At 39.5% G+C, this 12,132-nt stretch overlaps 1 protein-coding gene across 3 annotated transcripts; it reads left to right on the forward strand.

The window, feature by feature from the left end:
* The first annotated feature begins 450 nt into the window (after positions 1 to 450).
* LOC120150090 lies at positions 451 to 9,819 on the forward strand. 3 transcript variants are annotated; one of them, XM_039162802.1, is made up of 12 exons: positions 451 to 857; positions 946 to 1,039; positions 1,129 to 1,179; positions 1,767 to 1,883; positions 1,956 to 2,147; positions 2,227 to 2,663; positions 2,851 to 2,950; positions 8,748 to 8,807; positions 8,905 to 8,997; positions 9,074 to 9,193; positions 9,345 to 9,674; positions 9,731 to 9,819. In XM_039162802.1, the coding sequence occupies exons 1-12, from the start codon at positions 745 to 747 to the stop codon at positions 9,764 to 9,766; spliced, it is 1,743 nt and encodes a 580-aa protein (XP_039018733.1). In that variant the 5' UTR covers positions 451 to 744; the 3' UTR covers positions 9,767 to 9,819. The 3 variants fall into 3 exon arrangements, with proteins under 3 accessions (XP_039018733.1, XP_039018732.1, XP_039018735.1); XM_039162801.1 differs by having other exon boundaries at positions 9,345 to 9,671; positions 9,728 to 9,819; XM_039162804.1 differs by having other exon boundaries at positions 744 to 1,039; positions 2,227 to 2,420; positions 2,475 to 2,663; positions 9,345 to 9,671; positions 9,728 to 9,817.
* The last annotated feature ends 2,313 nt before the right edge of the window (positions 9,820 to 12,132 follow it).

Consider the following 12,132-nt stretch of genomic DNA (forward strand, 5'->3'; position numbering starts at 1 on the left):
GAGAAATTTTTTTAAGGGCATTTTAGTCCAAAACGCTGGAAATATAATAATACTTAAGGAAATAAGTAATCACATTCCTGATAATATATCTTCAAAATATTACTATTGGGAATAACTTATTAACTTAAAATATTTATCGACTAAACAGGAGAATATATTCCCTTGATAATGTGAGATACCTTAAACTAAACGCTTCCTTAAGGTGTAATTATTAAAAATTCTAATCATCAATGTGATCTTTACCCATCCCTAATTCTGACCCGGTTTTCGAAAGGTCAATTCTCAAAATCTTTCTGGTAGATCAGATAATGAAACACACATCCTTTTCATGTCGGAAAACGACACCGTTCAGTTGATTCAAAACAGGAAGATAGACAAGTGAGAAGTGAGAAGTGAGAAGTGAGAAGTGAGAAGTGAGAAGTGAGAAGTGAGAAGTGAGAAGAGAGAAGAGAGAAGAGAGAAGAGAGAAGAGAGAAGAGAGAAGAGAGAAGAGAGAAGGCATGTGAAGAGTGCCGCTGCAAAAAACAGAGAGGGACATATGATAAAGATCTTCGTCTTCCTCCATACTATCAACCCTTCTCCAACTCAGTGACTCAGTTTCATTACAATATTATAGGGCCCTATGTACCCCACTCAGTGACTCTTGATTTGGTGAACTCATTTTGTCAACAGTGCGATAAGAAGAAGAATGCATCCACTGGTTATGGAATTCAACTGAAAAAAATTGCATCTTGGGGTGTTACGATGCTTTGTTTAAAGCCTGAAGCTTTGGATGAAGACTATCATCCTCAAAGTCCTGACGGGAATGGACATTGCAATGGTGGTAACAATGGTGGTTTCATTCTACCAAATAACTGGTGGGTGTTTTTTGTTTCTTCTTTTCCTTTTCTTTTATTTCCCCTCTTCTTGTAATGGTAAATGCAGTATGGTTTGATGGTTTTGCAGGGGAAGTTCTATTAATAAATATTTGCAATGGAAAACTGGTAGGGTTTCGAGCAAGTCATTTTCAGCAGGGGATGACTCTTGTTCTAAGTTGGAGGTAATTTTCCCGAGTGGTAATGGTTTTTTTTGGGGGAATTTGTTTACATTTTACTGAGTTTTAGATTCTGAAATCATTGTTTTTACCAGGATGCTGCTAAGCCCCAGATGTGTAATTATAGATACCAGCTTGAGCAAGAAGTAAGATGATCCTATTTGTCTCTCTGCACGTTCCCTTTCGATTTCGGAATCAGTTTATGGGGATTGCATGTTAAGTTTTGGATTCATGTCGTTTTTTTAGTTATTTGAACTTAAATGCTGCATTCAACATCGTTCTTTGATTCATGAAAACTCCATTCATTGTTGTAAAGTTCACTTTCCTTATGACATTTCCGATTTCTTGAATTTGTGCTAGTCGGAGTCGTGTATTAGGAGACGAGGGATATGCAATGATCGGTGTTTTCTAGAGCGTTTTCCTTTGTTCTCTTTACTAACACCCGAGACAAGATGATTTGAAGGCATTGAACTCTTGTTTAGTTTGCAAATCAACGTTGCTCAACACTTTGTCTACAATAAATATTGAGCTTGTTGAAGGTTGATTTGATTTATTCCACGAGGAAGCTGAGAAGCATTAGCATGAAAGTAGGCTTGGTTGAGGGGAAGAAATACGATATATAGAGAATAAGAGTAGTGCTAATGAATGGTTAAATGTGCCGTGATCATGGAGTAAATGTTTTGAAATTTTTATATCTCGTTTTCATGCAACATGTTGCCGCTTGTTGCTACAGGTTAAAAAGTTGCAGCAGCAGTTGCAGGAAGAGACAGATTTGCACTTGGCTCTAGCAAGTGCCGCCAAACACTGTGGTTCGCCTTCTACTAGTTCTCCAGGAAAGCTTCCGAATAAGGTCAGCGTCCCTGTGTGGGATTTCTTTCCTATATTTATGCTCTTCGTTCGATCTCCTAAATTCGGCTTTCAGGCACAGGAGCTTTTAGACAGCATAGCTGTTCTCGAGATCACTGTATCAAAGCTTGAGCAGGAATTTGTTTCTTTACAATATCAGCTTAGTCAGGAGAGGAATGAACGACGTCTTTCTGAGTACCATTTAAAGCATTTGCCGTGTCATTCAACATCACTTTTTGATACCTCTCTGGATTACTTAACCGAATCAGTACTGTCACCTATATCCTATTATATCTTTTATTTTAAAGAGGTAAAGCAAGAGCTGACTAACGATCTATTTGTCTCAGATTGCAAGGATTTGCAATGAAGAGGGAGCAGAAGAAAACACGGATGATATGCCTCTGCCAGAGGCTTTTATAGATAACAACTATATCGTGGAGAACCTTTGGCATCACCGCAACCAGCTATCGGAAGAAATGGTCCTGCATATGAGAGATATTTTCATTTTCTTAGCAGATTCATCCAAGCTCTCTTCTTTGTCGGCTTCTCCCGCTTCACCTCATTGTCCCCTTGCCAATTTTTTGGCATCTTCCTTGGACTCACCCATTGTGACTTCCTTTGTAAGCAGTCCCCAGGGAGGTGGTGCATATGATCCATACAAAGTCTCCGACAAAGTTGACTGGACATGTAATATCGGGGCTTACAACAAAGCAATTGAAGTCTCATGGTTGTCTGTTGGGAAGAAAGAACTTGAATATGCTGCTACAGCTCTAAAAAGATTCAGGTCAACTATTTATGTTATATTATTAGACTAGTTTTTATATCCTCATTTCATTGGCTTCTAAGCATTCACAATAGAGTAGGGAATCACAATTAGTGCACGTATTTTATCATAATGTCAAAAGTAGAAAGGCTTTGGACGGTGAGCCTGACGGTTATTGCTTTTATCGTTTCTCTCTGTTTGCCTGCAGATTACTTGTTGAGCAGTTGTCCATGGTGGATCCAACTCAAATGAGTTACAATGAGAAACTGGCATTTTGGATTAACCTTTATAATGCTTTGATTATGCATGTAATGCGCTTCTACCTTTCCAATCTATGCATTTTACTTCCTCTCTCGAGCATATAGAAACAATATATACATACACTCTAAAAAACATGAGTGAGAAAGGTAGTGAGAGAGAGTGTGTGGAGCCGAGAGGTAATGTTTCTCCTGACAGAAGTAGAGCAGTGCCTGGTGGAGGATCGTGGGTAGCATTCATAGATAATCTTAGTAGGAGAGTGCATAGAAGTGTTTTATGGGATTGTTTTAGTCTTGATGGCAAGGTGGTTAAGGTGTTCATTCCATTTGTTAATAGGAGGCCTAACTATAAGGATCATACGTTTGCCTTTGTGCACTTTGCAAGCAAGGAGGATTTGCTTAATGCAATGAGTAAGATAAATAAAGTCATGGTAGATGGGAGGAGAATTGTGGTAACGTCTGCGAAGTATCAGAAGAGTAGTTTTCCAGGGAACCTTAAGCGTAATAGTGTAGTGGGGCCTGGAGAAGCAGGTGTGGAGGTTTCCAAAAGGAAAAATCCAATAGGTCAAGTTGTTGATGTTGGGAAAAAGGAGCTGTTCAACAAGTTTCATGATGGTAGAACATATAAGGATACAGTTGTGGGAGCGAGAAAAGTTGAAGGTCAGCAAGTAATCAGCTCAGGTGATATGAGGGAGGTGAAGAAGCCTTTGGAAGTCTTTATTCCAATGGAGGAAAGAACATGGCTGAGATCGTCTTTAACAGGTATTTGTAAAGCGATTTTTGAAGTTGAGTTTGTTCAGAGGGAGGCATTGTCCTTTTGGTTTGAAAGGTTGTGGCCTGTTTTGGAAGAGAAGTGTGTTCCATTACCTTATTGTGCAATTTCCATGATAAGTGTTACGTTAAATTGCTGGTCAGTTTCATTCTTTACAAGTTTGGCATCGAGATGGGGCAAACTAGTGAAGATCCAGGAGCATACAACTCAAAAAGTGGATTATTAAGATTAAAGTGGAAGGCAGTGAGGATTTCTTTCCTGTGATAGAAGATGGAGTTGATGAAGAGGGTTCTGAGATGGGAACAGTGGATCCATAGGAGGAGATATCGTCGGAAGAGAAACAAGGGGATGATCGGGAGGGTCTGCAGGAGCAGTTGAATTTCAAAAAGTTGGCAGAAACTCAGAACAGGGTGGAAGCATGGGTTAGGAATGCTACAAATGGGGGTGACACGCGTATCGATGGAAATTTGGAAGAAAATGCAGAAGTCAATAATATCTTAGGAGCTGACTTTTGTTTTGAGGGGACAATACTAGGTGAGGTTCACAGTCAGCAGCAAGTGTCAGGGGTTTTTTCTGAAGGTAGAGAAAGGGTGCAGAGCATGGGAGGTGATACCTCGGGACAAGATAAAGTGGTTAAAGATGTTGGGCTTAATTCCAGCATGGGGAGGAGAGAGGTGTATGGGTCAGAGCAGGGAAGTCCAAGATCAGATAGAAATGGGGTTAAGTCTGCAGATTTAATAAATGGTATACAAGCTGACTCTGTTCAACAGAATGGGTCTGTTTCATTGGCCCAGCAACGTCCTATGGGGAGGAGTGCTTCAGTTAGTAAAGCTGAAAGAGGTTTTTATAAGAATGTGTATGCTAGGAGGTGGGAAGTTAAAAGTTGCAGTGGCAAGGGATCTGATTATGTTACAGAAGTGGAGAACCAGGGGAGGATAGAAGCTTTGGAATGTTGGAATGTCTCTAAATTGCTGAAGGTTAAATTTAAAGGAGGTGAGACAGATTTTTTGGCCAAAGTAGGTCCTATGGTAAAGGTGAGAGATGTTTGATGGTCGGTAGTAGGATCATGGATTTAAGGTTATGGTATGATTATGATGGTAGAGTGGTTCATAATGTGTTGGAATGTTAGGGGTTTGGGTAGGAGGGTGAAAGCTCAAGCAATTAGGAGGTTTGTTGAGGAGAAAAAGCCTACAATTTTTTTTTACAAGAATCTAAACTGGAAGTTGTAAGGCCTTTCTTAGTAAGGAAAATGGGAGGTAAAATTCTCACCAGTTCAGCAATAGTTCCTGCTGTAGGTTCTGCTGGTGGTTTAATAACTGTGGAATCAAAAGGAATTTGTGGTGAAGGAAGAAGTCATCCATAGTAGATTTGTGGCAATAAAGGGGTTGATGGAAGGAGTACCAGGAATTTTTTGTTTTATTAATGTCTACGGTCTGAGTGTTGATGCAAATAAGGAGCAGTTTTTTAGGGAGTTATTATCCTTTCTGGAAAAGCTCAATTGTCCAGTGTGTTTAGGAGGAGATTTCAATGTGGTATTGTCTCAGGAAGAGAAAGATGGAGGAGCAGTGAATACGGTATCTATGAATTGTTTCAGAGATTTTGTTAATCAGGCGAATTTGATTGATTTGCTGCTATTTGGAGGTTGTTTTACGTGGTGTAACAATAGGGAAGTGCCCACTTATGAGAGGTTGGATAAGTTTTTGGTTGATCAGACATATTTTTCGTCTTTTCCAAAATTAAGCCAAACTTTGCATCCAAGGTCTGTCTCTGATCACAATATCATTTTGTTGGAGAATAAGGAGTGTAATTGGGGGTCGAAACCGTTTCGGTTGTTTAATTATGTGTTGGAAGAAGATGGGTTTAGTGAGATGATGAAAACGGAGCTATTTAAATTCTGCAAAGGGGTGAATACGGTGTCCATCTCCAAAGTACTTAATCGGGTGAAGGAAGTGGCAAAGAGGTGGTCGAGGAGGGATTATCTTCAGCTGCCAGGAAAAATCAGAATGTTGGAGAGAGGAATTCAGGATATGGAAATGGATTTGCAACAAGGACTTTCCATGGTGTCTATGCAATCTATTATTGAAGCAAAGAGAACTATGGGAGCCACAAAAAAAAGAATCGATTTGGTTGCAAAAGTCTAGAATAAAGTGGAGATTGGAAGGAGATAAGAACACTAGATTTTTCCATCATAGTGCAGCAGTTAGAGGTAGGATAAATTGTATTAAATATCTCAAAGTTGACATTGTAGTCACGGAAGATCCCAATGTTGTTAAAGCCGTTGTGGTGGAGTTCTTTAAGGGGTTGTTTAATCAAAGGAATACTTTGGAGGTTGAGGATTTAAATCTGGATTTTCTTAGACTATCGGAAGGGCAGTGTCTAGCATTGGAGAAGCCATTTTCGGAAGAGGAAGTATGGGATGTTATCATTCATTCGGATAGTAACAAAGCTCCGGGACCGAACGGTCTGAATTTAAGATTCTTTAAGAAATTCTGGACCATTTTGAAGTATGATGTGATGTTTTTTAAAGATTTCTATGGGGGGATAGAGTGGGACTCGGAGGTAAATCATTCATTTATTTCTCTCATTCCTAAGAAGGTCAATCCGGAAGGGTTGGAAGACTTTAGGCCAATTAGCCTAGTTGGAGGGCTATATAAAATTTTATCAAAGGTTTTAGCTAGAAGATTGAGTTTGTGCATTAATGATATAATGAGTCCGTCTCAATTTGCTTTCATACCGGGAAGGAACATATTGGACTGCTCGTTTATTGCAAATGAAAGCATTGATTTTTGGAGGAAGAAAGGGTTGAAGGGAGTAGTCTTCAAAGTAGATTTCAAGAGAGCCTATGATTTGGTTGATTAGTACATTTTGATGAAAATTATGAGTAAAATGGGGTTTGGTGATAAGTGGAGGTCATGGATGTATCAATGTATGTATTCTGCATCTATTTCGGTTCTAGTAAACGGGTCACCTACAGAGAAATTTCACACAGCGAGGGGATTGAGACAGGGTTGTTCGCTATCGCCTTTGCTGTTTAATTTGGTCGGTGAGCTACTGCATCTGTTGCTAACCAAAGCAGTTGATATGAGATTGTTTTCAGGTTTCGATTTAGGTGTTCAAGATAGGGCATTTAAGCTTTTGAATTTTCAATTTGCGGATGACCTTATAATTTTCAGTAAAGGCTGTATTTGTGATTTGAGGAATGTTAGAAGAGTGTTATTAATATACGAGTTATTGGTGGGGTTGAAGCTTAATCTAGTTAAGAGCATAACTTATGGTATTAACATTGAGGATGGGGTGTTAGCTACTTGGGCTAATGATATTGGTTGTTCGATAGGCTATTTCCCATCAGAATATCTAGGTTTGCCCTTGGGGTACAAGAGGAATTCGGCTGCTATGTGGGAGCCAATAGTGAAGAGATTTCATGCTAAGTTGAGTGGTTGAATGTCTAATTCCCTGTCGCTTGCAGGAAGGATGGTATTGGTTAAATCAGTGTTGTGCTCGCTTCCAGTTTATTTTCTTTCCATTTTCAGAATTCCAACTTATGTGCTAAAGAAACTTAATTCTATCATGGCTTCATTTCTGTGGGGGGGGGTGCGGCGGATAAAAAAATATCCACTGGTTAAATTGGAATTCGGTTAGTAAACCAAAAAGATTGGAGGGTCTAGGGGTCCTGAAATTATCACTCTTGAACAGAGCATTATTGGGGAAGTGGATTTGGAAGTTTGCATCAGAGAAAGAGTTTTGGTGGAAGAGGGTGGTATGTGGTGTATATGATATGGATCCGAAAGGCATAATGATAGGGAACTCGTGGCCAACTCGTGCATCTTGGATTTGGAGATGAGTGGTAAAAAATTTCTTTACCGATGATGGTTTTGGGGATTGTATTAGAAAGAATATGCGTTTGAAGACAGGGAAGGGGAATTTCGTGTAGTTGTGGAACGATGTATGGTTGAGTGAAGTACCTTTGAAAATTCAGTTTCTTAGACTCTATGTTCTTTCGAGCAACAAATCGGGTAAAGTGATGGAGTTTAGGGTGAATAATGGCGCTGGTTGGGTGTAGGACATTCAAATGAGGCGAAATTTAGCAGATTGGGAGGTTGATCAGTTGTTGCACTTGATTTCTATGTTGAACCATATCTCTATATCTCCATGTGAGGAAGACTGTTGGATTTGGTCAGGGAATGGAGAGGGTTGTTTTTCAGCTAAATCTTGTATCAACATTTTCTTTGATCAAGATGGTATTCAACAGGAAAAGGAGTCATGGGAGAGGCATATTTGGGTAGGGATTGCTCCTCCACGGGTGGAGACTTTTGTTTGGCAAGTTGTTCATCGGAGAGTGGCGGTTAAGGAGGAATTATTGAAGCAAGGAGTGTCAGGGATTGATGATCCTTTACGTTCATTGTGTGGTAGGGAAATGGAATCAGTTTCGCATCTCTTTTTGCATTGCGAGGTAGTATGGGGTCTGTGGTCCAGATTTTTTAATAACTGGAATTTGTCTTTCGTGATTCCAAAGAATATCATTGAGTTTTTCAATTTGTGGGACGATTTACTTCCGAACTCTTTGATCTAGAAATAGCCTATGTTTCAATTATTGATGAAGGATATAGTCTTTCTTATGGAAGGGAATGATATCATTATTAGGCATATCTTGAGAGCTGCAAATTGAAAAGCTGACAAATTAGCGAAAGATGGGATAGGGTGATGTTTTGGCTTCTGTCTGATTGTGTTGAGGTGTAGGAAATTTTATTTCCTATGTTTAGCTGTTGTGTTTAAGTTTTATGTAATTCCTGGTGGTGTTAGTAGATGTTTAGGGTCTGCCTATGTTGTACTATTGTTTCATCTAATAAATTTCTAGGCACTCTTTTCCTCTTTTCTTTGTCCTTCATGTTACTTACATAACATGGAGGGTGAAAAAGGAGGTTTTTAACGAGGCCTAATATTCTATAAAAAATAAATAAATAAATAAATCGGGATTTCAATAGATCAAGAGATACTACTTCTTAGGCCTTAGTTGAATTAGATAAGTCTGATTTTTTCTTTCTTTCATTTTTTGTGTCTGTCATCTCTATTTCTCAGGCATATTTAGCATATGGAGTTCCGAGAGATGAAATCAAACTATTCTCTCTGATGCAAAAGGTTTGACATCGTAAATTTATTTTCTTGTCTGGTTATCCCCCTTCCCCCAAATTGCTGCTTTGGACCAATGTTAACGGTTCAGCATGATAATGTGCAGGCTGCCTACACCGTTGGAGGTCTCTCAGTGAGTGCAGCTGACATTGAATGCATTGTTCTAAAGATGAATCCGGCTACTTATCGGCCACAAATTGTATGTATAATTGGTCCATTTATCTACATACTAGCTCCCAACTTTGTTTTTCTATTCTAATTATAATCAATTTTAGGCTGTGGTTTTTGCGCTTCAGAAACTCAAGGCTTATGTTGAACTGCAGAAGTATATGATTGATCATCCCGAGCCTCTGGTTCATTTTGCTTTGAGTTGTGGGTTGCATTCTTCACCAGCGGTAAGATCTCATCGTTCCCCCCTTATCCTTTTTCTAGTATTCTCATTGCGAGTGTCTATTACAAAAGCATCGGAATGAAGCCAACAATGAAATATCCGATCGATACAATCGATATTAGATTCTCTACTTTTACAGACTTTTCCTGTTGCAGGTGAGGATTTTCAGGCCTGAAAACACGAACGAGTTGCTAAAACGATCGATGAAAGATTACATCCAGGCATCCGTTGGCATCAGTAACAAAGGGAAACTGTTGGTGCCGAAATTGTTGCATTGCTTCGCCAAAGGAACCGTGGAAGACTCGGTTTTACCCGAATGGATTTGTCAGTTCTTATCACCACAACAAGCTTCCATGGCTAGGAGCTGTGTATCGGGTAATAAGTGGAGGCTCCTAGGTGCTCGAGTCTTCTCCGTCCTAGCGTTCGATTCTAGGTTCAGGTTTCTCTTCCTTTTGGATGATAAGACCAGCCACCCTTCAAAATCTGAAGTTTTGGAAAACAGCATGCTTTGAATATCAGAAACCAAAGCAGAGCAACCAATTCAACACAACAGCGTTATCCGCATCTTATTGTATAGCAGCAAGTTGCTGATGGTAAAGATTTACCTACGTGAACTCATTGTAGGGTTACCCAAATTAGAAAGTGAACTATTAATTTTTAAGAAACTGTCCTTTAGTTTCCAGGCTCATATAGTTTAAAGGGCATTTTTCACCCATCTTAAAGTTAATAAACCCCTAGACCTGGCCCATGCGTTACGATCATATTTAGCGGATTATGATAAAAAAATTTAAAACTTTTTTTAATAACTTAAAATCATATTTTAAATAAATATCTTTAAAAATATAGTTGATAACGTTAAAAATCAATTTTAGATAATTAAAGATTTAATGATCGAGTAAAATAAAACATTTCATAATCAGTGTCAAAGTAAATCTGACATATGTAACAAAAGCAGTATAAATCATAAAACACATATTTTGGAAGTAGGCACCCATATTAATTGCAACTCTGAAGATAAAAACATTACAACCAAAATGTACTGTACGAATGTGTCGATTTTCCAAGTGTCCATCAAAAAGTATTTGAAAGAGAGTTGGAGGAGTGAGTTAGGGAGCTCAGTGTGTTCGAGCAGTGCAAAAAAAAACATACAGTTAAGTTTCTAAAACATATCATTATTAAAGTCATGAAACGTCAGTAGAGTTTTAGTTGGAAAATACGAAATCACCCTCCAACCGAACACCATATGTAATTCCCCAAAAATGCATCCATAAAGACTTAGCTTAGGCCCAAAGGGCGTAGGTGTCAACCTAAGAGAGTATATTGGGTTCATAAGGTCTTACCCTAGCCGAAGCGTAGGTGCTCACCTGACGGGTGTGCCCTTAGGCCCATAAGGACTTACCATTAGGCCCATTGGGCCCAAGGGTCACCTTAGGTCCATAAGGAATTACCGGATGAACGTGTTGAACCTATATAAGGAATTAACAGCTTGATCAGAACTGAACTTGCAGAGACTTCATACTAGATCCCAGAGTACCCTGAAGAAAAACATTTTTCAAACAATAACCAGTGGTAGCAGAAAATCAGAGTTTAGACATTTATTTCTCAGTAAAAACAGTAACCATAGAACATGTGTCAAGCAAGCATGATTTAAAATACAGTAAATCAGGAATCATACTTAAATCCGATAAATCATTACGATAGTCAAAACAAAGCAAACCATTCATTTCAAATCAGAGAAAATAAGCATGTGCTTCAAACATATATTTAAAACATATATATGACACACAAGGAACACACATTGCAAAAAAAAAAAAAACCAGTTCAAGAGATCTATCGAGCACCGGCTTCACTACGCTCTTCTATTGTACGTGAACCTAGGTTATATCAAAACACTGTTATACTCGGAGTAGTCTACTAAACTGAGTATTTAAAAAGGTTACAGAACTATACAAGTAATCACGAGCTCGCGTTGACGGACAGATCGGGAGGAATCGGGTCGAGCAGACGAACGATTAGGAGATCCATGAGTACCTTAAATATACGATAACATAAATTAGTCATTGACCCTTTAATTAAATCAGATGTACTAAAATAAATACTTAAATTACATATGTATATTCGAGTTTACAGGTCAATTAAGAGGATTTTGGGTTCGAATTTGGCAAAACGGATTTCAGATTCCAACTCAGGACGTCGAAAAACATAAAATATGACTTTTCGAAATTTGATTTTTGGTCAAAGTCAATTGTTAACGGTCAAAATCAAAGTCAATGTGCAGGTCAACGATCAATGAGCAGGTCAACGGGCATGTCAAAGTCAACGGTTCGGGCCAATTTCAACGGGTCAGACTGGTTCGGGTTGACTAGGTTTGGTCCGAGTTGACTCAAACCGGTTTTAGGAAGCTCATTAGACCCAAAACAAGCCTCACATGCACACGACGACGGCGACGACCGAACACTCCAACAACTTCCACTTACCATACTCTAATTACAAACCAAAAATCCATTCAAACTCGAGAAAATGAATCGAAATATAAACCGAGATTACCTACACCAGCGATGATGACTTCAGTCGGGTTATGAGCGGACGATGGTAGGGACGCTAACGACGTAGGCGGTGAAGCATGACGATGGTCGAGGTCCCCACGACGAACGGTGGCAGCTTGCACCGATCGACCTTAGGGGTTTTGTCCAGACTTCTACGACGCTTCATTGGAACGGGCGGTGACGTGCATCGTTGGCTAGAGGAGGGAGAATCGAGGGGGCGACGAACGGGGGAAGCCAAAAAATATCCCTCTTCTATGTGATGAACGACAATTGATCTTGGTGTTCCGACGATTGGGGTCGAGTCGCGGAAGGATGCCGAATCGATTGATAGCGGTGGTGTACTCAACTGTCGATCGGAGTGGCTGGCCGGAGGCAACGGGGGTGGCTTGGGTTGGAG

The sequence above is a fragment of the Hibiscus syriacus genome, unplaced genomic scaffold (assembly GCF_006381635.1).
Source record: "Hibiscus syriacus cultivar Baekdansim isolate YM2019G1 unplaced genomic scaffold, ASM638163v2 tig00111013_pilon, whole genome shotgun sequence".
In the NCBI taxonomy this organism is placed as follows: domain Eukaryota; kingdom Viridiplantae; phylum Streptophyta; class Magnoliopsida; order Malvales; family Malvaceae; genus Hibiscus; species Hibiscus syriacus.

Excerpts from the sequence above, each read along its gene's own strand:
- LOC120150090 (XM_039162802.1), top strand. The coding sequence starts at position 745 with ATGCTTTGTTTAAAGCCTGAAGCTTTGGATGAAGACTATCATCCTCAA. Across the intron at positions 2,664-2,850 it reads ACAGCTCTAAAAAGATTCAG|ATTACTTGTTGAGCAGTTGT; the intron begins GTCAACTATTTA and ends GTTTGCCTGCAG. Across the intron at positions 9,194-9,344 it reads GGTTGCATTCTTCACCAGCG|GTGAGGATTTTCAGGCCTGA; the intron begins GTAAGATCTCAT and ends TTCCTGTTGCAG.